The 23,006-nt window shown below is 40.4% G+C and overlaps 1 protein-coding gene across 2 annotated transcripts in view; it reads left to right on the top strand.

Annotated features, from left to right (window-relative positions):
* The window catches only part of RSPO3 (R-spondin 3), a 61,192-nt gene that overhangs the window by 15,980 nt on the left and 22,206 nt on the right, over positions 1-23,006 (top strand). The window contains exons 1-4 of one of the 2 annotated variants that reach the window (XM_061378151.1): positions 14,349-14,405; positions 18,162-18,353; positions 19,793-19,939; positions 22,307-22,504. In XM_061378151.1, coding sequence (XP_061234135.1) covers positions 14,378-14,405; positions 18,162-18,353; positions 19,793-19,939; positions 22,307-22,504 — 565 coding nt within the window. In that variant the 5' untranslated portion in view covers positions 14,349-14,377. Of the gene's footprint in view, positions 1-14,348; positions 14,406-18,161; positions 18,354-19,792; positions 19,940-22,306; positions 22,505-23,006 lie in introns of those variants that run through there. The other variant, XM_061378150.1, reaches the window with a different exon arrangement.

Raw genomic sequence — 23,006 nt, 5'->3', positions numbered from 1 at the left:
TGCTGTGCTGAGGCTGACAATGAGATACTTAATAAGTAATGCTGACAGTAGTCACTTTTGAGTGGAGATAGTTTTAAGAATAAAAAGGGCTGCATTTACAGCAAACTGAAATGAGTGAAGATGTATAAATGCATCTACATGCTAACCATTTTCTCTGCTGAAACAATATGTGATATTCTAGGAACACAGTGAATAGCAGGTACATGCCTATGCATGTGCATACCATAGCAGAATTTTCTATCCCAACAAAGGTGGGTGATACTGATTCTTACTTTTTTTTTTTTTCATTCTAATTACATTATTTATTGTCAGCTTGTAGTGAGTAGAGTTCCAATACAGAAGGGGTAAAAAATGGATCAGAAGACTTGGCTCCAGTGTCTACCTTGCGCTAGTTAGGTCCTGCAAGAAAAAAGGCCTGGGGCTTATCCAGGCTATTTGTGATGCTTTCCTAAGGTGGTGATGTCTGCTACTCAGAAATAATGCATATAAGGCAGACCTCTTAGTATCATATCTAATTTTTGAAGCTGGCAGCCTCCTCCTTTTCTGTCCCCCTACCTTCCAGAAAATGTCTGGATAGTCTCTAGGAGTTACCTGTGTTCAGTTTCACAGCCACATATGACTTTTCAAACTTAGAGTCACAATTTTCTGTATGTGAGTTTAGACCTTTACTGAAGAAACAAATAAAAGCAAGCTGGGCAACTGGGAGAGCTGGCCAGGAGCTGCAGAACAGGAATATGCTGATTTGTTGGTTACTCCCATCACTGATCTTGATAGCTTACGGAGTTGCTGGCTTCAGTGTCACAGCAGTGAAGGATGAAACTTGTTAAAGTGAAATTTGGTGTTGCAAGTTTACCAGTGAAAGAAAAGGAGAAGAGAATTATTGTGAGCACCTGAAGTAGGCCTCAGCAAGTTAAACAGAAAGGGAGGTGGCAAAAGAAGCTATTAACAGCCTCCTCCCTAGGTCAGATATTGAGCTGGTATCAAGAGTAAAGAGGATACCTCCTGCTCCAGTTTTCCCTCTGCATGGTCAACTAGTACCCAACACAAATGAAACAACATGTGTTAGTAGCCCTTCCTAAGCACGAGATCGACTCGAAGTGACAGTGCATGACTCCACTGGGCACAGTGCTTTTTTGAAGTACCACTGATGAAGGGGTCAGCTCTGATGTTTGTCTGAAGTCAGTAGCCATCTACAAGAGAACGACTGCTACAGGCTGGGTCTGGCCTTGCATCACACAATGTTCATGTCCAAAAGCAGGAGACACAAAGCCATGAAGTCTTCTTTAGGCCTTAGTCTTTCTGAACTTGTTTATAGGCTTCCAGCTGCTTCCACATTTCCACCTTTACAGCCAGTAGCCAGCAGGAGTGAAGTGAGGGAGCCATCCTGAGCTTCTTGACAGTGCCAAGGATGATGACTGTCCGGTAGGATGTATGGTGATTGGGAGCTTCCGGAAGTCAGGCAGTGTCCTGGGTTCAGCAGTAGCAGTCATTTTTCTCTTTCTTGGTAGCTGGTGCAGTGCTGTGTTTTGACTTTTCGGGCTGGGAACAGAGCTGATAAAAATGATGTTTTGGTTTGGCCAAGGACTTTGTGAGCCTCATGCTCTGCCAGGGAGGAGGGAAGCTGGGAGGAAGCAAAGACAGGACACCTGACTCAAACTGACCAAAGAGGTATTCCATACTACAGCACGTCATGCCCAGGAGGTAACTGGGAGTTACCTGGAAGGGCAGAGTGGACTGCAGGTTTGGAGGAGGTATCGGTCGGTGCTTGGTCGGGCTGGGGAGGCGAGTTATCGGTCAGCTGGTGGTGAGGTGTTGTATTCTCTTCCCTTGTTATTTCCTTTATCATTATTATTATTGGTGGTAGCAGTAGTGATTTGTGTTGTAACTTACTTAGAGCTGGTATTTGCTGTGTTAGTGTTTATCAAGTGTGGGGCTTGGGCTAAAGTTCCTGTCTCACTGTACTTTATGGCAATGACTTGTAATAGGGGTGGGCTCCAGCTGCAGGGCGGGACGGACGTGGCCGTGGACTGGTACCTGGCTGTCCGGCTGCTCCTCACCGTCCTGGCCCTCGCCCTCGCCTCCGTCTGCGTGAGGCTATGGAAAGCTGAGGGGGAGTGAGTGGACAAGCTGTCTGGCTGGGGTTAAACCACAACAGGCAGTTATTCGCATTTATCTTACAATGTAATGATAATGACGAAAACAACTGTTTCTCAAAATTTGCTACTCAATTGCTGTATGGTTGGTTACAGCATAAGCACACGCACTTGGAGTGTGAAACTGCTGATTGAGAATAGAAGTATTTTACAGCCACTTACCCCAGACGTGAACGCATACCCCAGGGTCAGTGGGGGGAAATCCAGCTTTACTATTTCAGAACAGGAGCCACAGTGCAAGGGGATGAAAGAAAAGTGTAAAAAAAGAGGCCACAAAAATAAAGGTATTTTTTTCTTTTCTTCACAGCCATACTGGCTGAGAGAATATGCTGTTTAAGGTAATGTTCTGTGTAAGACAGCACCTTAAACACTCCTCCAAGATGGTGGTTTGAAGAAACAAAGTGGAATATATGCTGTAGTTCAAGAAAGAGCAGTGAATAACATCACTTGTTATTCCTTCTACTTTGTGACAGAGAAGGAGTATTCCATCACTGCATTTCCATTTTTTTTTCTAGGAAAAAACATTCCATCATCTTTACATCCTCTTTGAAATACTAATTTACTAGTGCTTTCTTACTTTTCTCTGATATAAGGAATAAACAAACTGAGGAAGAGACCATATGGTTGAAGAATTTTGGATATATATTTAGGCTTTAAAAAACTAAAAGGTACTGTTCATTTTATTTTGGTTTTGCCAGTGATTTCGTATGAATGCTAAAAATGCATTAGACAAGTGGCTAAGACACAGCAAGAGGAAATTATGTGAAATCAAAAGGATACTTTCTTGAGATTCTCCTCATCTTTATCCTGCACAAATATATCATGGTAAAATCAACAAGTCTCCTACCATCTGTTTGCTTACTCTGATGCCTCATCCAGCAGATATGCTGCATTGAAACCTTATGAGACATAAAAATCCAATTTTGTTCATAAGGCTACAATGTGGAGTTTGTTTTAAGGAAACTGAAGTTTATTTTATTTCTGAAAACTCCCGTGAAGCAAGTAGTTCTCAAATCTCAAAGAAAATACTGGTTCATCACCCTATATTAAAAATATGGCGTTTTTATTTGCTTTTATACACAATTATTTCATTCACTTTTCTTATGTCATCAGAATCAGATTGATGAGCATAATACAACTCACTGTGAGTAAGAAAACGATGATATTGCTAATGCTATCTTAAGGCAAAATGCGAACAAACAGCTGCATGTGCAGGCCATAGCCAGGGGTACAGCAGTGAGGGGTGTTTGAAGGTGCATAGCAAAAACCGTAAGACGCACTCAATGGTTCCTTTCTCTGTCACAATATTTATGGTTAAACTACAGCATGCTTTTAGAATGATGCCTGACCCCTTCTTTGAAGCATACATGCATGTGACTGAGGTTGTACTGCTCCCCTTAAACCGTTGCAATGATTTAACTATCAAGGCTTTCTGAAATCTGTCTTGGATAATGCATTTGGGACTTGCTGACGCACATTTCCAACCACTGATCCATTGTACCTTGACTTCCAGTAGCAAATAGCTTTATAGCACCATATATTTTAGGGGTAATAATTACATACTCACTTTTTTTCCACCTAGAGAAAGAGGTGCTGCTGCAAAGTATCCCTCAGTCAATACTGTTTTTGGAGAAAACTCTTCACTAAGCTATATGCAGTTTTCACTATGCTTTTTCAGCTCTAAGAACAGGCACGACTGAGGCTTTAATATATCCCATCTCAGCCCTGTTCAAGGCCAGGAACTCTTCTGGTATTAAACTTTCATGAAGGTGCTCTTTGCTTATAAAGTCATAACAAAAGAATTGGAGGAGGGTTTACCACAGTACTGTTCTATGTTGCGACTAAGCAACTGTGCTCCTGATGGAAGCAAAGACCGTGAAGACATCCCAGTACCACTTTCCCTCATGGCTGTGCCCCACCTGCCACCAGCAGCTCTCAGGTATTGTGAAGCATCAAGACACTGCAGAGTTTAGAGATTTTCAGAGGAGGAAAACAGCAGCAAGGTGATGCAATGACCCTTCTGAATCCCTAGTATGAACTATTGCTTCAGCATGGGCATTGGGATGGTTGCACCTCCTCCTTGCAATAAAAAGCAGAATAAATCTGATAGCAATCAAGCTGGGTTTGCTGGTAAAAGCCGTAATATCAGCAGTAGAGGTTCCCCAAATGTCTCAGTTCAGACTAGTTATAGCAGCTGTGAAATAGGGGGTGCATTTCACTTCTCCAAGCATGTGCTGTTAAAGAGCTGCTGCAGTTACCTAAGAGGAAGGTAATATGACCCCTAAAGCATTTACTTACATCATGGATCTTTATCTTGCTTGATTACTATAAAGTGCCTTTAAGACCACAAGGTGAAAAGCCCTACAGAACTGCAAATATTTTTGGAGCCCTATTGTTGCTGCTGCTGTTGATAGATAATTATATCATGTTCTTGGGTTTTGTTTTGGTTTTTGACTTGTTTCTTTTTTTTTTTTTTTTTTAAGGAAATTACAATACAGTTTGCAATAATAACATTTATTCTCTTTTTCACATCTGTGAAAAACCTTGTAATCATTTTCCCTGATAATTTGGCCTCTTTTTCACTTGGCTTCCCTTTGAACACCTCCTTTGAATGTTCTGTGAGAACACCTTTGTTGTACTGGCTTTTTTCCATATGGAGTGTTATATATGATGTTGGTATGGAAAGTATTATATAGTAAACAGAAGATTTAAGCTAAAAAAGATACTTTTGAGATTAATGAATGGGCTTTGAGTGTCTCCTTTTATAGACACCAGTTTGATTCTTACTGAAATCAAAGCAATGTCTTTTCCTTTCTATCAGGATATAGTTTAGTAGCCCCTTAAAAAAATATTTAATAATCTCAACGTTGAAAATCTTTATATTAAAAAATAATGAAATTATAATCTATGTTGGTCTCCTGCTGAAACACAAAGAAACAGGTCTGCTAACTCCAGGCACTGTAGGAATCTTATTCACAGATATAATGGTAGTGATAGAAAATTCATTAATATTAACTTTAAAAAGTTAATACATTAAAGTAGTACCAGAAGACTTTCATAAGCCTTTTAAATTCACACAGCTATACCTTTCTCTGCAGAATTAGGGAAGAATTTATATAATTTTTTTTAATCTTTTTTAAAAAGGAAAAAAAAAATAATGGTTTTGCTCTCTGGAACACCTTGAAAACATAGTAATTATGTTGAAAATATTTGATACTTTATTTTCTTCACTGCAAAATTTCCTACAAATATTCAGAAGTTTGAAAATGAAAAACAGTTCAAGCTTTAAATTAGTTAACAGCTAAGAAGTCCAAGGCACTATTTACAAAGTTCGTATGTTACGAGTTATGCTTTTGCCTACTTCAGGAAGATACATGTCTGCTCCAAGCACAAGAGCCTCTATTCAAGAATGTGTCCTTAATTTTAATCAGGTATTTAAGTCTAATTGAAGTCAAGGGGTCTGCAACACATGTGTGAAGATAACCATATGCTGATGTGTTTTTTTGGATAGGGAGGAATTTAATGGGCTTACACAATAATTGTTTGTGGGGTTTTGTTTTTTTTTCAATTGGGTCTGGGTATGCAGAAAGGAGTGTAAAAAGAGATCAACAAACATTAAAGCTTGTTAACTTGGTGCTCAGTATAGAGGAGAAAAAGGGCCTTTTATTCCCCTGAAATTTCTGACCTTTTTTGTTATTTTTCTTCTCCCTGTTGCTCTTTGCTCACCAACCACAGCTCTCGTTTGCTGTGGACAATTCCCAAAGGGAACATTCCTCACTGGAGTAACTTACCCAGCTCTTTTCCTTAATTTACAGCAAGTACAGCACCCCTTGCAGAATGCATAGCAGACCCTTTGGCCACAAGCCAGTGCTAATAACATGTTTTCCAATAATCTAATCTCTTCAGTCCCAGAGCAGAAATCAGAAAGTTAAAAGAACTGGCTTCTCAACTTGTCTCAGTCAGCCTTTGAAATCTGTACATGGAAATGTTGTGTGAGTGACTACAATAAATTGTTACCACACTTGCACCCATGGCTCAGTAGTTGTGTTCATAACAATCTGAGGTATATGAGAGAATTTGTATAAAGCACAGTTTAATGCGGTTCCAGGAACAGAATCACACATGAAGGCTTGAATGTGAAAAGAAGCCAGGAATTTCACCCAAAGCTGAGGACATATTATAAACATCCATGAATTAAACACTTCAACACTCCAAAGAGATAGGTATAATTTCTCCTTTGCAGATGAAGAAATTGAAGCCCAAAGATGACAAGGCCAAAACTTTCACGTTTGGCTCTAGAAGTGAAGCAGCAATCCTTTGATTGGATTACTGAATAAATAGTATTTTCAGACCTCTAACCATCTGCATCTTCCACAGGCACTCTGAAAATCAGGTTATGTACATAGGAATTAAGCAGATTAGTTGTCTCTGGAGGTCCTGGGTTTGAAGGTATGGATGCTAATACTTCTAACTTTTCAATGCTAGAAGAGTATAAGCAGGCAACTTCACCAGCCTTCAAGTCCTGGCTTTCTCCAAAAGCACATAGTGGTGCTTCTAGGAGGGTTTTGAATATAGGGAAAGACAAAGTAACTAGATGTTGAAAGTTCACCTATTGCTTTTATTTTCTTCCACGCTCTTTGTTTCTTTTTTATCTGCACTGGACTATTTGTATGCTTGCTTTGGGGATGGGGAATTGTTACCATCACAATAATTTTTCCTTATTTCTGACATGATGCAGACCTCTAGTGGTCCACGGATTATAGGTTGATAACTGGGTCCATCACTCTGCCCTAGGACAGAATCCTCAGGTACAATTTCACTTCCCATCACCAGAGGCATTTACTTGTGGGGAACTGCTACCTCTCCTGGGGAGCAAATTGCTTCACTTGCTTCACACAGCTACATGAGGTCAAGGAGTCATTTAAGAGGGTTGTTTTCATACTAGGGCACAGTTCAACCTTTCCTTTCACTTATTCTATTCTGGCATCTGCTTGTGTCATTTTTTATCACAATTTTTGCTGCAGCAGCCCAGCATTTGGAGTGGTGTTGTTGCGGTCATCTCAGATCCAAGCCCTGTCTCATGGCAGCCCAATGTGATGCCGCAAGCCACTAGCCACCAGTTGAGCTGCCAAATATTCATCATATTGGGTGCTTTAAAAGTAACTGCTGTGATTTCATGTTTTTCTAATATCTAGAGGATGTTTGGTTTTCACCGAAGCCTAGCTAATTATTGGTATAACTTAGAGTACACAGTTTTATTTGCAGCAATGGGTTCTATTTCTATCATTTATTCTGCATCAGCTTAATTATTTTACAGCATGACAAAACAGAATTAAACAGTTCCCTCTTCCTCACTGCTGTAATTATACGAAAAATTCTTCAATGGAGCACTGTTGTAAGGTGCCAAGGGTATTTTGCAAGCTGGCAAAGGCATCCAACACCTGAAAAAACACAAAACAGCAAATAGATAATTTTGTTGTGCAACAGGTTGGGTAAGAAAAATTGTCTCACAAATTTGTACTTCTATGTTCTATGTTAAGCATGTTCCCTGTGGATGCTCCTGTAATCCAGCCTAAATTAAGTGACTCCTACCATTGTTACTGGTGAAATACTTTAGCAAAAGTGCATTTTTAAGACCACTTGTTCACTTGTGCCTAAAAAGTGTCAGATATCCCTTTGGATGTGCATCAGCAACATCAAATAATATATCAAACAAATAAAACCCACTCATCCCTACAAGTTATAATGCATAGATTAACCATTAAATGTTTAGGTTAAGCAGATTTTAGGGCATATAAGGCTTTTTATTCTTTTCTTTTTTCTGTTTCAGAAAAACACTAGAGTGGCTTCAAAACCTTTGACTTTACAGTTCTTACTATAAAATATTTAATTACACTCATAAGACTAATCTTAAATTTCCTAGATATTTAATTCTTTGGTTTATAAATAATCATATAACTTTGTTTTTCTTTACCTAGTATTGTCAATAGGTGGCCTCAGTTTATTTTATTTTTTTTTACTTTACTATTTCCTTTTTCTTTTAAATTGAAATTCTGTATCTTCCCATTCCTTATCAACTTTATGTTGTTACTATTATTATTTCAAATTAAAGCCACTCAGAGAATTACTGGCAGAAAAAACATCTATTAGAACACATCAGTCTCTAAAAATAGAAATATTTCCCACAACTGAAATGGATTATCTTTAATCTTTTGTGGATTATTATATAAATTTTTGCATTTTATGGCAATTTTGCATGAATCCCACTTTTGAAAATCCTTGTGAAATAGCGTTCTCATCGTCCACTATAGGTGCAATCTTTATGGACTGTCATTGCAGCAGAACAAAATATTCACAGAGACTTTTAATTGATTAAAGTGATTTCCTGGTTGCTGCTGAGACAAGGGGGGGGCACAAAATTACAAGATGGGATATAGAAATCTTTAGAAGTAGCTTTAAGTAATGTTAAGTTTGATGGCTTTGTAACAGTAGCAATGGAAAATTACTGAGGTGCAGGATACATAGAGAAAAATATATAGAGACAGTGCAGTTAGAGAACATACTGATGTTCTCTATATAGATATATAGCGTATTCTATATATCTATATATATAGATATATAGAGAGAGTGCAGTTAGAGAACATACTGATGTTCTCTAACCGATGCAGAACATACTGCACATCCCTTCCAGTGCATCCTCAAGAGGCTGGAGAACCCTGGCAGCTTTCAGCCTTAGGTTGCGAGGGAGGTGGTGGCAATGGGGTACCTCTTAGCAGGAAAAGCATGGGCAAAGGTGGATACATGGGACCTTTTCTCATCGACCTAGCAGCTGCGACGGTTGTCTTCTACATTGGAGGTGGCAGCAATGGGACAACAGGGCATTTTAGCCTCTGCACAGACCTCTTTGTGTCACTACCACACTCAATAGGACTGCTGGAGGCAAACTAGCTTTTTAGAGGGAAAGGTGTGATCAATTGATTTACAGACCACTGAGGTTGTAATGGCACTGCTTGGCATTTACCTGCGTGGCTGCATAAAGCTCACCCAGTCTGTGCAACCACTGGCTGCAACAGCCACCAACAACCCTGTGCAGTTTACAGCTCCTATTTTCAAAGACAGCCTGCGCATAAGTTTTCAATTAATTTAACTATCTGGAAAGTTTGATGTGTCAGCATTATACTGTTAATTGGTTTTGGGATAAAGAACGTACTTTTACAGATGTTACATTAAAAAAAAAACAAAAACTAAACCAAAACCAAACAAGAAATTATAATTCATTTTAATTCATTTTCTCTTGCAATCAGCTTAGCTGATTTGTGCACAAATCCTTGGAGTAGCAGTGGTACATCACCACATAAAAAATGAACTGCATTCCTGCTTAAGCACAAAATGGACAATAGCCTTGATTTCATCATCATCACCCCAATAATTCAGCTCAAATACTTGCTATCACGGCTTTAGCTTGACTGTAAATTGCCTGCTGTGTATCACTGCAATGATGTTAGACGTATTACGGTTTTAGAGAAGTGAATGATGCTTGGTGTGAGCACTTAATTTCTTTCATGTGGGTCAGCGTGTGAGGCAGTGAAGCTGGCTGGGAGGGGAAGGCTCAGACTTCAAAGGGAGGGCAGTGCGCAGAAGGGGTGATGAAACATGCCCTAACTACGTGCCATTCATAGTTACTTCACAAGGAGAGCCAGGCATGGGGAGCTGTTGAACTGAGTCAGTTTCTCAGGAATCAGATGCCTACTTAAATCTCTCCTGTCCAACTACTTAATTCCAGTCAAAACAGGCCATCCAATCACCATGCCCTCTAAAAATCAGATAACTACTCCAAACCACGGAGTACCCTAAAGTTAATTAACAAATTAGCGCAATCCTCACCCATCTCTTTGCAGGAGCTTTTCTGTTGACTTTGGTGGGCCAGGACTTCCTTCAGTGAGTCCAAGCTGAATGGTGATTAAGCTTCTTGTCTGTTTTCCATCAGAGTTGAATTCATTTTCATACCATACTGTTCATGGCATCGGTCCCACAGCCATGAGGGAAAGGTGAAAATAGTTGGCTCATCATTTGCTGAGTGCTGATAGCATATGCATCACTACACAGCACTACAGCAGAGAACCTGTCGCTGAATCAAATATTTTAATTGTTAATTTAAACTTGGAATTTTGGACAGAATTTTGGACAGTATTTTTTGCCACTGACAGATGCACGGTCCTGTCAGCCTGGAAAATTTACTCTTTCCTTTATGAAAATTTCAGATAAGATTTTCCTCTTGTTAAAAATTATAGAAGCCAATTTTTAGGCATCTTCCAGCACTGTAAAACTCCTTACTATCTATACTCTGTGCTCAAATCTTGATGCAAGACTTAAATGTAAAGAGACAGGTTCCACTTCAATGTTTGCAGGCATCAGTCCAGAACAGTTTCCCTGCAAGCAACATACTTTGGGGCTTTTAGTTAGCTTCAGTATGGTATGAATTTAATTGTTACACACAAAAAATAATTTTATTCAGTACAAACATTTGATCAGTTCCACTTACGAAAATACACAAAATTGAGAGGATATTAAGTAATTGACCAAAGGCACATCTGAGCAACGCCAAGGCAGTGGCCTGGCTTGATGTCGGGCTTATTAATTTTTTAACGCTGTAAATACAGTAGTAGAAAATCATAGCTTTGACATGGGATTACAGGCTTTTGCTGTCTAAACCCTTCTCCCTAGTCCCCAGCACGGAAAGTAAAATCTGTTACATCCTGCTGTTCTTTCTGTGGTTTCTGAAACAAAACTTTGAGAGAAAAACTCTGGTCTCAAAAGACCCTGTGGGAAACGAGAAACTTGCAAATGCTACTGTAGTTGTGTAATGTTGACAGTATGAGCTGAGTGATCCTTATACAGCTTGGAAATACACGAGCATCTGTGTAATATGCAACAATAAAAGTCTCCAGTATGCTGAAGGAACAAAATAGGAGAAGCAAACAGTGGGGCTTGCTCTGCTGCCATCAGGAGAACCTGAGCACCAACAAGCTTTTTTAGAAACACATAAATGATAGATTGAAGGTTAGCATCAAGCAGAAAGACTGCATGTTTCAAAGAATAAGCATGTGCAGTATACAGATGTATCCTTTTTACTTGATAGAAATATGCATCTCTTGTAGGGAAGAGACAGGGGAGTCATGGGAGTCACAGTGACATTGACAACTTTGCTTTCAAGAGTTCTGTATGCATATGACCAGTGTAAAATCAACTGGGGATCTTCATGACAGCATCTTGCAGGATTAAAGTATTAAAATACTGTCTAAATATATATGCATCAAATATAATCTCTTTCCAAAACTCATGCCTTTTTTCATCTCAGCACAGATGCTTTATTTGCAAGTAGCTGAGTCTGACAAGTGTCCTGACACATTGGTTATACAACTATAAGTTTATGCAACTATTGTAATTCAGTTTTCCACTTTTAGAGAAGATTAATGATGTAGAGTCTTGAAGGCTGTGTATTTAGAAACAACTACAGCTGACTTTAAATTTAGGACTTGATGTGAAAATGTATTGTGTTACCTGGTCTTACCTTTAACATCACTATTGGGGTGCTTAAGGCAACTTACCTCAGGGATCCTCTTTGATTCTTACACTGGTTAAACTTCCTGGATCCCTGAATTTTGGTGGTGCTCCATGGTATGTGGGAAAAAAAAGTCAATTTCCCTTCTCTGTCCATGAAAAGAATTTTTCAGTTTATTTACAAAACTCTCTGGAATGACAAGGAGCCATTTGTGGTTGCTGTGGCTGATTTCTGTTGTGCTGAAGATGCTAGGAGACTGCATAAAACTTTGCACCCCTGGTGAGATTTTTCAGCCTGTTGATGCTCTTTCTAACCAAATTCAGGACAAATGTGTTCTGGCAGCCAGTATACTTAATTTTCAGGATCACTTTGCCAGACGTGTTTAATAATGATGAGGCATTCCCTGGTGAGATCTTGGCCATCTGGGCTGAGGGCCTCCTTTCTTGTAGACACCACTACAGAAGAGTTACAGATACTCCCTGAGACTGGGACAGCCCATACTCATGTTTCTGTTGCTCTTTAGAACTGTTGACACTTGGTGAACAAAATAGGTTGGTTTGTTTTCCGTCAGATGGGAAGTGCCTCTTGAGGAGGAAAATATTCTGTCAAGCCAGGCAGATGTTTGAACAAATTTTGTTTTAAGTCCTTATGGGATCATTTTCCTTCAAAACACAGGAGGAAATTTAAGGATCTTCTTTGTTCTGTCTTTTGTACCCTAGAATGCAGAAATGCTCTGAAATAAAAGTGAAGTCAGGCAAATCTCTGGAGGAGCTACCACCTTATTAGAAAGAAATCTTAAAGTATTTGTGAAGCTCAAATCACAAAGAGAAACAGAAGACATGAAGCCTTTAACAGTTTACTTTTAGACTCATTTTTCCTATTTGTTCCTTTTGCAGCTGCCTCTCCTTTCAAGGCTGCCTCAGACTCCTGTAGATACAGGGGAGGATGGATGGATAGGCCACATACCTCAGCTATCACCACTAGTTCAGTTGCATCCCAGAAAACTTATGGCCAATCCAGTGTAGTAGTTGCTGTGTATGGGTCTATCTTCCTCACAGAGCCCAGCTGCTGCCCCATCCTGACACATCAAGTCCCTTGCTTCCCTGTGGGTGCTTTAAGGCTGAGCAATCAAGCAGAGATTAGCCTGAAAGATTAAGCTCAGTTTTCATCTTGGCCCAGGCTGACAATATATCTAGCACTGATAATGCAAACTTGTCAGTCTAATTTGTACTCACTCTCCCAGTGCTGCCCCTTTACTTCTGGGCTTTCTCTTTGCTCCTCACTGCATGTTGCCTACGTGTTGGTTCAGTGGATTTTCCCCACCATTGTCCATTCCACTTCTAACCCATTTCCACACAGAGAAACACTGTCCAAGAAAGAGTCTGAGGAAATACACTGTGGTTTGTAAACTGAATTCTTTAATGACTTTCTCATTAGAAGAGCTCACTGCCAAATGTTGCTTGCATTTGCTTAAAGGATGGTCTGCGTGATGAAGAGTAGCTCTGCTTTAAATGAAGTATTGTTTTCAGGCCACTGCCACAGGCAGCTGGTTCACACTAGTCAAGAGAGAGAGAAATGAACAGTGAATGCACAGAGTGATCAAGTGACATGAAAGCCCATGGGATATCCCATCCCAAATCCTCTCCACCACAAGGGCTAGTGCCCACTTGGTGCCTCTTGGTGTGCAAAGCCAATGCAAGGCCTGGGACTCACGGCGAGGGGCAGCCCAAACAGGGAGGCTGAATTCCAGAGCAGCTCTGCTGTGAGTACATTTCCTGTGAGAGTGCACAAGGCCAGGAAACCAGGAGTAGCAGCAGCTCTGGCAGGGATTAATTTTGTTTGTCCAGCACATCCATTTCAAGAGCGAGCCTCTAAATGGACACCTTGTCACTGAAGATTGGTGATGAGACAGTGCGCCTCAGCTGCAGCAAATGGGCAAAGAATATACTTCTACCCTGAGCTTTTCCCCTGGCTTTCAGAACATATACCCACCTGGATTCCTCCTGCATTTTCTTATTTTCATTTTTCATCCCATAAATTTGATCTATATATGAAGTAAAACTGCTGAAAAAATGTCATTGCAAAGTTTTTAGAATTTATTTGCTGCATGCAGTCAAAATCTCCTATCGCTTTGTCATTGAAAGTTCAGATTCCAATTCAGCTCCTTGTCCTTAACTTGCTATTTTTAACAGAGACCACAACTCATTGTTTCCAGAGCAGGGCTTTGGAAAATATTATGAGAAAGGAAAATCCCCAGTGATTTCATTTGCTAATGAGGCTTAAAACTAATATCTGGACAAACAGTTTGCACAAAAAAAGGCCTCCAGAAAAGGGCTTAAAGCCAGGCAGGGGAAGAGAATAGCTCAAGATTAACTTAGTGTCTTCTCTGATCTCCAGTATTTAGATTTTATTAAAAAAAAAATGGAGGGACGGATTCTGGACCTAACACCAGCCACAAGCGTGCACATACATACTTTTGTACCTGATGAGTTAGCAGGCTTGGCTGATGCTTGTGTAGGAAATGGGGAAGAACTTGTCTGTGGGTCTCTGTGGTCCCACCACTTACTTTGCCCATTACTGTGCTCTGTTTTCCAACCTTGAGAGTCTAGGACTTCAAAGGAGCATTTGAATACAAAAGGGCAGACATTGCTCCTGACAGCCCATGAATAGAATACTTCATCCTCATCAAAGTGAGTTCTAAGGGTTGGGGAAAATTCTTTACATTTCATTTGTCTTTATAATAGAGGAGGTGGCATAAAAGCCCAAGTGGTTACAAGTGAGAGCATTTCTTGGATCTGTTTGCAATGCTAATGCTCAGACCTCCTGGTTCTGCAGCCAGTGCCTGACTGAGGAGGCCACAATGCCTGCCCCTCTGTGAGGGGCTGGACCTCTTTTTGTCCCTCTTACCACATCTGGAACTTGGGGCTAACAAGAGTGGCCTGCATTCTCCTAGTGCTTTTTTCACCTGTAGACTTCAAAGCGTTTCTTAAAGTGCACATACATTACTTACCCATTTTTGCTGTTAACCTAAAGATAAAAATTTGAAGCTTACATCAGGTGTACCACGGCCAGATTTCACCAAATGGGGTTTATGTTCCCAGCTTGTTGCAGCACATCACTTACTCAAACTCAGTGAGCTCAGTGTCTGATATGGGGGAAAAAAGCAGTAAAACTTTTCTTTGCTTCCTTGTGGCTATGGTCTGCAGTCACTAAAGTGCTTGAGATCTGCAGGCACTAACACCTTGCTGCAATGACGGAGGAAGTGCCTGTTCTGTACCCAGCACTGATAAATTCCATCCCTGTAGCAGAAAGATGTTTCAGAGCCTGAGTGCGCCCCATTTACTTCTGGAATCCCTTCAACTCAACCCTGCCTCTGCAGTAGGGGAGGGACCAGCCTCTGCATTGCAGGGATCAGGCAAGAGCCTGCACTGAACTGGACAGTGAGGAGCTGAGAGGTAATAAGAATGAGATCTTCAGCTGGAGCTTGGAGATGCCTTGTTTTAAACATGTTCTCTCATGTTTTAGACACAATATTTTTCCTCCATCATTTATTTTCTCTCAGTTCAATGACAAAGCCCAGTACTGTGCTTCCAAACAGTACCAATTTCTGGAGCCCTCAGCTGCCCCTGCTTTGTTTCTTCCCTGAGCCAGAACAAGGGTCTACCTAGCATTCAGAGCAAGTACAAAGAAAGTTTTATTACACAGAGACAGGGCTTAAAGAAATGTCAGGCACAATAGGAGATAATTAAAAAAAATAAATCCCTTTAACAGCTTTTAATAGAAAAAAATGTCCTTCTTAATTTAAAATGTTAAGTCGGAATTTTCAATGAGGCTTTTGTTCTATGGAATTTGTTTTGCTTCACACATTGAGTTATAACATGGCATGAAATCAGCCTTAAATGGAGCTTGACTTACATATTCTAACTTATTTCTTGCTCTGTAGTATTAATATTATGCTACTCCATTTGGAAATACAGGCTTTCATTTTTTATTGGGTTATTTGTATGAGTTGTATATGGCATGCATGAAAGGAGGCAGAAATTGTGAAAATGGCTAGGAGTACATTTTATTTTAACTTTATTTTAACTTCTGGAATTAAAGGGGAGATGGAAATTGGCCATGTAATGGATCTTAGCTATAAAGAATTATCATCTTTTGGCAATAAAGTACTGCCTGTCTCAAGGGCTCACACACACAGCTTGACCTTAGAGCAGTTGCACATAATGTTTTCTCTGTCAAGAGAACCTATTCATAATGACGTGTCACAGGTGCTCACACATAATATGTTTCCTGTCAAAAGTGATCATCCATATTTTATATAGCAGCTTTGATGACAAATATTTTGTACCTCAGCTGCTTTTTCTTCCCCCTGTCAGACTTAATGAAGGAAAGTCATGGATAGTTTTTAAATAATGTCAGCTTCTTAGATCACGTTACTCTCTCTGCCTTTGAAAGTAGCTTTATACAAGAGCCACAAGACCAGGGACAGAGAGACAAGGACATTTTCATTTACTTAACTTTAAAAACAAAGCCAAATTTTAGGCTCTTAATTTAAAAATCAATATACTCTGTATCCTTGGAATCTTTTCAGAAAAAAAAGGAGCTATACTTCTTGAGCACCCAGTATTTTGAGAGTCTAGTGAAAGGAAGTCTGACAGCTGAATTGAGATTGCAGCTTCTCACTATGCAGAATGCTGTTTATTCTCATAGTAGTGGCTTGTCCTGGTGGTCCAACGCTTTCCTCCAGGTTGTTCTACAAAGTGAATACCTCAGGGGGTACAGAGGACTGGGTTCTTATGTTCTCACTGAAATTGTTTGCCCACAGCAGGGCCAAAGCTTGTCCTTCTCCTACGTGTTCAGCCCTACTGAGAGAAATAACCCTCATTCCTCATTCTATTAATGAAAGAGGAAAAGTGAACTTTAACTCCCTTTGAGGTTTCTCAGACTGCAGGACTGGTTTTGATATGCTCATCGAAGCCTCAGTGCATAGAGGAGCTCTTTTCCCATTCATGTGCCATTTATTTTTTGCCAAAACTGTAAGTGAACAAAGTACAGAGGTACTCCTGAACTTCCCCGCCACTAGGAAAACCCCCCTGAGCTAGCATGGAGTGGTGGCTTTCAACCTGTAACCCATAGATTTGTATGTGCTTCTGGTCTGCCTCCAAGGGATCCAAGAAGGGAGCTGACAAAAGCAAGTTCATTGTGGATGCAAGCTATTTAGCAGTTTCTGCAGATAAAATAAAATCAAACCACTAAAATAGGCAATCAAAGTATGGCATGTCCATATTTATAAAATTATCACTGGCCTGAGGAGAAGGCAGAACAGGAATCCAACAGTATTTACAAATAGGATTTACAAATGTAAATGAGGATGGAATTTTTCTTACATATGAAATATAACCCAATGTCTCAAGTTGAGAGATGAAAACTTACACTTAGAAAAATGCCTGGGTTTCTCATGCAAGACAAGGCAATATAAAAGGGGGATGCAGGGTCTGGAGATATATGATGCTTAATTATTTTGCAGGTCCAACTCCTATTTAAGAGTGCAATCAAGGAGGAATTAAAAACTTCTAAAGTACAGGAAGATGAAAAACATTATTCTCTACCACTGAAAAGTAAAACACTGATTAATGTCTGCTACTGAAAAGATAGTCAGCACTAGCATCCTCTTTTCTGCTACCCTCAAGCCCCTAAAGAAGAGCTGAACAGTCTAAAGCAATGAGTGCAATAAGTTTTCCTTTCCTTGTTTGAAGAATTGGAACAATTCAATTGAAAGGCAAATATAATCCTACCTATGCTCCATGCTAGGACTGGGAGAGGGTAAATGCCACAGTTAAGTCTGAACATCAGGTTGTAATTGTTAGAGATTAAAAACACGCCAGAGAGAACATTCCAGGGAAAGAAGGAGGGCGAGAAGGATGGCTCTCCTGTGTCTTCTTATAAAGGTAAATTAGCATCAGATCTTACAAGGGCATATTCCTGCACAGCAGAACTCAAACAAAGGCATATGAAGGAAATTATACACTAGATTGATTTTTAATCATCCAGCTAGTTAAAGCAAAGATAAGTGAACATGTATTTATCTGCCGTGCCAACTGCATAGAAGGCAGAAAAGCCACTGAACATAACTAAAAGAAAAATAACTATTCTCTAGAATGCTGCTGTTCCATAAAATCAATTTCAAACATAATTTTCTGTTAGCTATTTCTGCAAGATGGGAGCACATCAGCTGAGCTTTTCACTTCATGCAGATTAAATAATTGCTGAAATGAAATGTCAGGACAGAAGGGATACAAGAAAAAATGAAGCAATGCTGAAGAACTGTCAGAGAGGTGGACAGTCCACCCTTCCAAGTACAGAGGAACTGTTACTTCATGGTTTTGTCTAATATCTTCTTCTCTCACCTTACATTTATTTTTTTGTTTTATTGCTTGTCTTCTCAGTGCATCCTAACGTGAGCCAGGGTTGCCAAGGAGGGTGTGCTACATGTTCTGACTACAACGGATGCCTGTCATGTAAGCCCAGGCTCTTTTTTGTTCTGGAGAGGATTGGCATGAAACAGATCGGAGTATGTCTTTCCTCATGTCCAAGCGGATACTATGGGACACGGTATCCTGACATTAATAAGTGTGCAAGTAAGTGCTGGGGAAAAGGGAGCACATGGATTTGTTTGTTCTCTCTTGAACGCTGTGTCCTCTTAGGAGTCAAGTCAACAGAGAAGCAGATGGACAGGCTGTCTCTTTTTTTGTTCAGTTCTCTTACAGTAGTGCAGTAAATATGAACCTGAGCAAGAAGTTAAGGTGAAAGATCACAGAACAGCTCAGGGTTCCCAGCTCCTATGACCCTCTATATCCCCATGCAAAAGAGAAGTGCCATTGGGTGCCAGGCAACATCCTCTGGCAGCAAGAGGAATCTGCAGCAGCTCTGAACAGGGGCCAAGGGGTGCTGAATCTCAGTGTCTGGAGCCATTTAACCCAATGCCCCTTTCCCACCTGCCCCTGCAACAAGAAGATGGCAGGTGCCATTCTTGGGAGATGCAGTTTGCCCTGGTCTCTTTATAGATTGTCTCACACACAGTGTAGTCCTCTAAATGTCTGTAGCAACTGGCCAGGTTTCAGCTGGCCAGGTTTCAGCCTGATTGAGGGGAAGTTACCAATTAGTGTTGACTCCAGGCAGGGAGACAGATGAACCAACTCTATTCTTTAGTGCTCAGGCAACATTTTGACCCTACTTACATATTTTGAACCAAAAATGAACTGGAAAAGATCGCAATGTCCTCCCCATTCCTCTTTCTGTTGTTAAATTCACTGTTTTTAATCCCACAGGTGATATAAAAACATAAGAGTGATGGCCAAGCAACTCTCCCAGTTTTTACCTGGTAATAAAAGTTATTTAATGAATGGACCCCAGAGTAAAGTCTTACAGAGTAACTTGACACTGTAAAGTATTTGCTCACTTTTTAGCAGTGTGTGGCCTTCCATATCAGACATGAGCTGTGCCATACGCAAGTTTTTATTTAAAAACATCTGAGAACTGGGAATATTACCACTAACACAAATTTGGATAGTCATATAGAGAATACATGAAATACTACAGGACATCTGACTGAATGTCAGGGAGTCGTTTAATAAAAGAAAAAGTTGTTGATGCAAAACAGCTTTTAGCAGATTCTAAATTGTGGCATATTTTTATTTCTCTTGCGTAAATGGAGATAGATAGTGTGGAACTGGCCCAGTACTTGTGCCCTGTGGGCTTAGTATCTATCCTGTGTCAGTGTAGGGCAGAAGCCGTATATTGTTATTCTGATGTGCTGTGCTCTGTCTTCTGTTTGCATAGAAGAGAAGCAGTGTGAAGCTGTTCAGCATCAGGCCATCCTTATTAACTCCTCACTTATGCTAAGGTCATTTGTGGCTGGCCTCACTATATGTACAGGCTTAAAAGAAGATCTAAATATAATTTGCTTCCTCTCATGATTGTTTAATATTGTTAGAATTGTGTGATTCTGGTATATGTGGGAGAGCCCATGGCATTTTATGGCAAAGAGCAAAAACGTTGTTTAATGTTTGTGTTTCAGAATGTAAAGCTGACTGTGAAACCTGCTTCACCAGAAACTTCTGCACAAAGTGTAAAAGTGGGTTTTACTTATACAGTGGAAAGTGCCTTGAAAAGTGCCCTGATGGGCTGGAAGCAAATAATCACACGATGGAGTGCGCTAGCATTGGTAAGTCCAGTCCTGCTCTGTTCCCCATTGTTTCCTCACAGGGGGTGTGGGATCTAAGGAGGCCATGAGTTGCAAGACCAGTTATACCACCAGGGAAGTGCAAGTTCAAATTGAAACATTCTGCATCACAAGATGCATTCTCCAGCACAACAAACTCAAGGTATTTCCCAAATATGCCATTTCACAAGAGGCACAAGCTTGGTTGTGCCCTACAAACACAGCCTTGATGCAAAGGGTGATTCTGCCTCAGGAAATGCAGCCTGTTTGGTCTGCCTTGAGGTACACTAACATCCAGCTCTTACTTGCTCTGCTGCAGTGTATTGTAGCACTGCTAACATCAAAAGTTCAAAAATCCAGAGCCAGACCCCACATGTAGTTGAAAGATTAAAATACTAACTGCTTTGCTTTAGTTCCCTTCTACTACCTGAGCCTTCAAAGCATGCATGCACCAACATTTTGAAGCTTACCTTCACAAAGGTGAAGTCTAGAAAATAAAGCATGAGAGCACACCCAAAAAACACCCTCTCAAATCCCCAAATGGTATGTGCATAACCACCTGACTCCAGAAACTGAGGATCAAAATACACCATCCAATAGTGTGGCACTGCCACTGAAGGAATGAGATCGGCAACACTGGTGCTGTGACTCACTGGCTGCTTTTGTATCTGTCCAGCCTCTGACTCACAAGCTCTGATTATGCACACCACAGCATTTTTGGAGGTCACAGCACCTAAGAGGCTGCTCCATCCCTCTGCCACCCCTCCAGCTAAAGCAAAACAAGTTATCTGTTTGCCTCTGGGCTGCTGCAGCTGACATCCCCTGCCATGGGCATGCTGAAGCTGTGGCAAGGTTTAGCTTATTTTACTATAGCGGCTGTAAATTGGGGTGGCTGAGGGCTGAGAACTGCAGTGGAACGGGTAACTCTGGACAGCAGCAACCAGGGAGCACTTAGGCGCAGTCTGGCCATAATGGAAATCTCCTCCCCTACAGTATTATGCACATAGCTCTTCCTGGCCTCACATGTTTTGGAGGGGAAGTAATGCAGGAATAAAAATAATATACAGTAGTTTGGCATTTTCTGTCTCAAATACATGCTAGTTCAGGTGGTATAAATGGTTTTTACAGTTTTACTTTCAAGCAAAGACCTTCATCTTTGAAAGAAATTCAAAGGATTATTTTTGTTTCTTGATGGCTGTTTCCACATGCGGTAGAATTAGCTGCTATAACAAGTCAGAGTCAACTAGGAAAAGCCATTTAAAGCTATGGAGAAAAAACAGAACCTATTTGTGCCCACGAAGGCCAATTATTTTAACAGGAGTTCTGATGTAATATTAAAACCAAAATGACTCACATGACAATTCACTGAAGGAAGGCTCAGAGATTGCCTGAGATCTAGTATATTTTTAGTTTTGAAAAATTTGGAAGTAAATTCTGGAGCTGGAAAAATGTTGACTTTCAAGTTCCTCCTTCTACAGGGGCTGCAAGTCTTTCCCTCTTCAGCTGTGGTTTATAGTGTTAAGCATGCACATGAACATGAAGTAAATATAAACATTTACTGCCTTTTATCAAGAGAAGGATGCTGAAGAGGTGGCACTAAAGAAGTTATTAAGAGCATGTTGTTAAGCTTCCAAGGTTACTCCCACTTTTGTCTACACTGTTTGGACAAGTGTCCAGCTGCACACCTTTTTGTTGCCAACAGTGTGAATGCACATTCAGATCACCGTGGTTTAGAAACTGTAACCCACACTTTTCTGAAAAGCTTGCACCCACCCAGACACAAACTGTCCTCTGCTTTGCTTGCTTACAGCTTGTATATGCTACAGATGACATCTCTTTCACTATTCAAGCTGAATCCTAAGCAGCAGATCACCAAAAATCTTTGATTCTTAATGTAGTACCTTTTGATATCTGTTGGTCCTTTATAATTCTATTGATTTCCAAATTTAATGCCTTTGAGACCAGATGTAGCAGCCTGAGCTCATGACTTCATCCTCCTTTCACACAGGCAGGACCAAAGTTTAATTCCACTGAAGCTACAGGGGTTTAGACCTCCACAAAACCAAAGCAACCTCAGAACAAGCCCCAGTGACTGATTTTATTGAGACCAATTGTGGTGGTCGTGTCCCATTTCACTAATGGAATTACAAAAAAGAGAGTACAAAATAGTTACTGGCATAATTGTTTGACATTATTTTGTGCATTATATCCTCAGCTATTCAATTTCTGTCAATTCACTGCTGTAAATCCTGATTATTTCCATTAGTTTTTGCCACCTTTTGGCTGATGCAGAATAAAATTAATGTACCATATGCATTGTGTGTACAAAAAGGTATTGGCCAGGCTCAGCTTATCCTATGTTTATTGCAGTGCACTGTGAAGCAAGTGAGTGGAGTCCATGGAGCCCTTGCACAAAGAAAGGAAAAACTTGTGGTTTCAAAAGAGGAAATGAAGTAAGGGTCAGAGAGATCATGCAGCATCCATCAGCAAGGGGCAATCCTTGCCCAGCTACAAGCGAGAGCAGAAAATGTATTGTACAAAGAAAGAGATGTCAGAAGGAAGGAAAAGGTACCACGTTATCATCATCATAATATGAGATTGGTATTGTGCTTGTTTAATAACTCACATCTGAATTACCAGGCCTCAATTGCAGGCTTCATCAAAGCTCCCATTGATGTGGTGTTCTTTGGGCTGGAAAGAACCGTGCCATTGCCTGGAGTAAATAAAGTCCTAACGCTGCTCAAAAAATGCTCTTTGTGTGATCTAGAAAGTACAGGGTGGGCTGGATGGGAAGGCACATTGTCTCTCGGTTCTGCTGAAAGAGCTGCCAACAAGAGGGGTTGCATGGGGAGCTCAGAACAAAAGGATCCATCATAAAACAAATCATGGTGGGAGTTGTTTGTTGTGTCTCAGGCAGCCAAATTTCATGTTTTAACCATGGGATTCCTCCAAAACAATTCCTATTTCATGCTTTCCTACAGGTAAGACCATAACTCTTGCAATTGCAGAGCTGTGGCCTCTCTCCCATCCTGAACTCTTTCTACCAGCTCTGGCTGAACAACGTGGCCTG

The sequence above is a fragment of the Neopsephotus bourkii genome, unplaced genomic scaffold (assembly GCF_033783945.1).
Source record: "Neopsephotus bourkii isolate Nb327-2 ecotype Australia unplaced genomic scaffold, CSIRO-AGI_Nbou_v1 NB_1765, whole genome shotgun sequence".
Classification (NCBI taxonomy): Eukaryota; Metazoa; Chordata; class Aves; order Psittaciformes; family Psittacidae; genus Neopsephotus; species Neopsephotus bourkii.
Note: the sequence above shows the minus strand (reverse complement) of the source record. Positions and strands in the feature narration are given on the sequence as shown.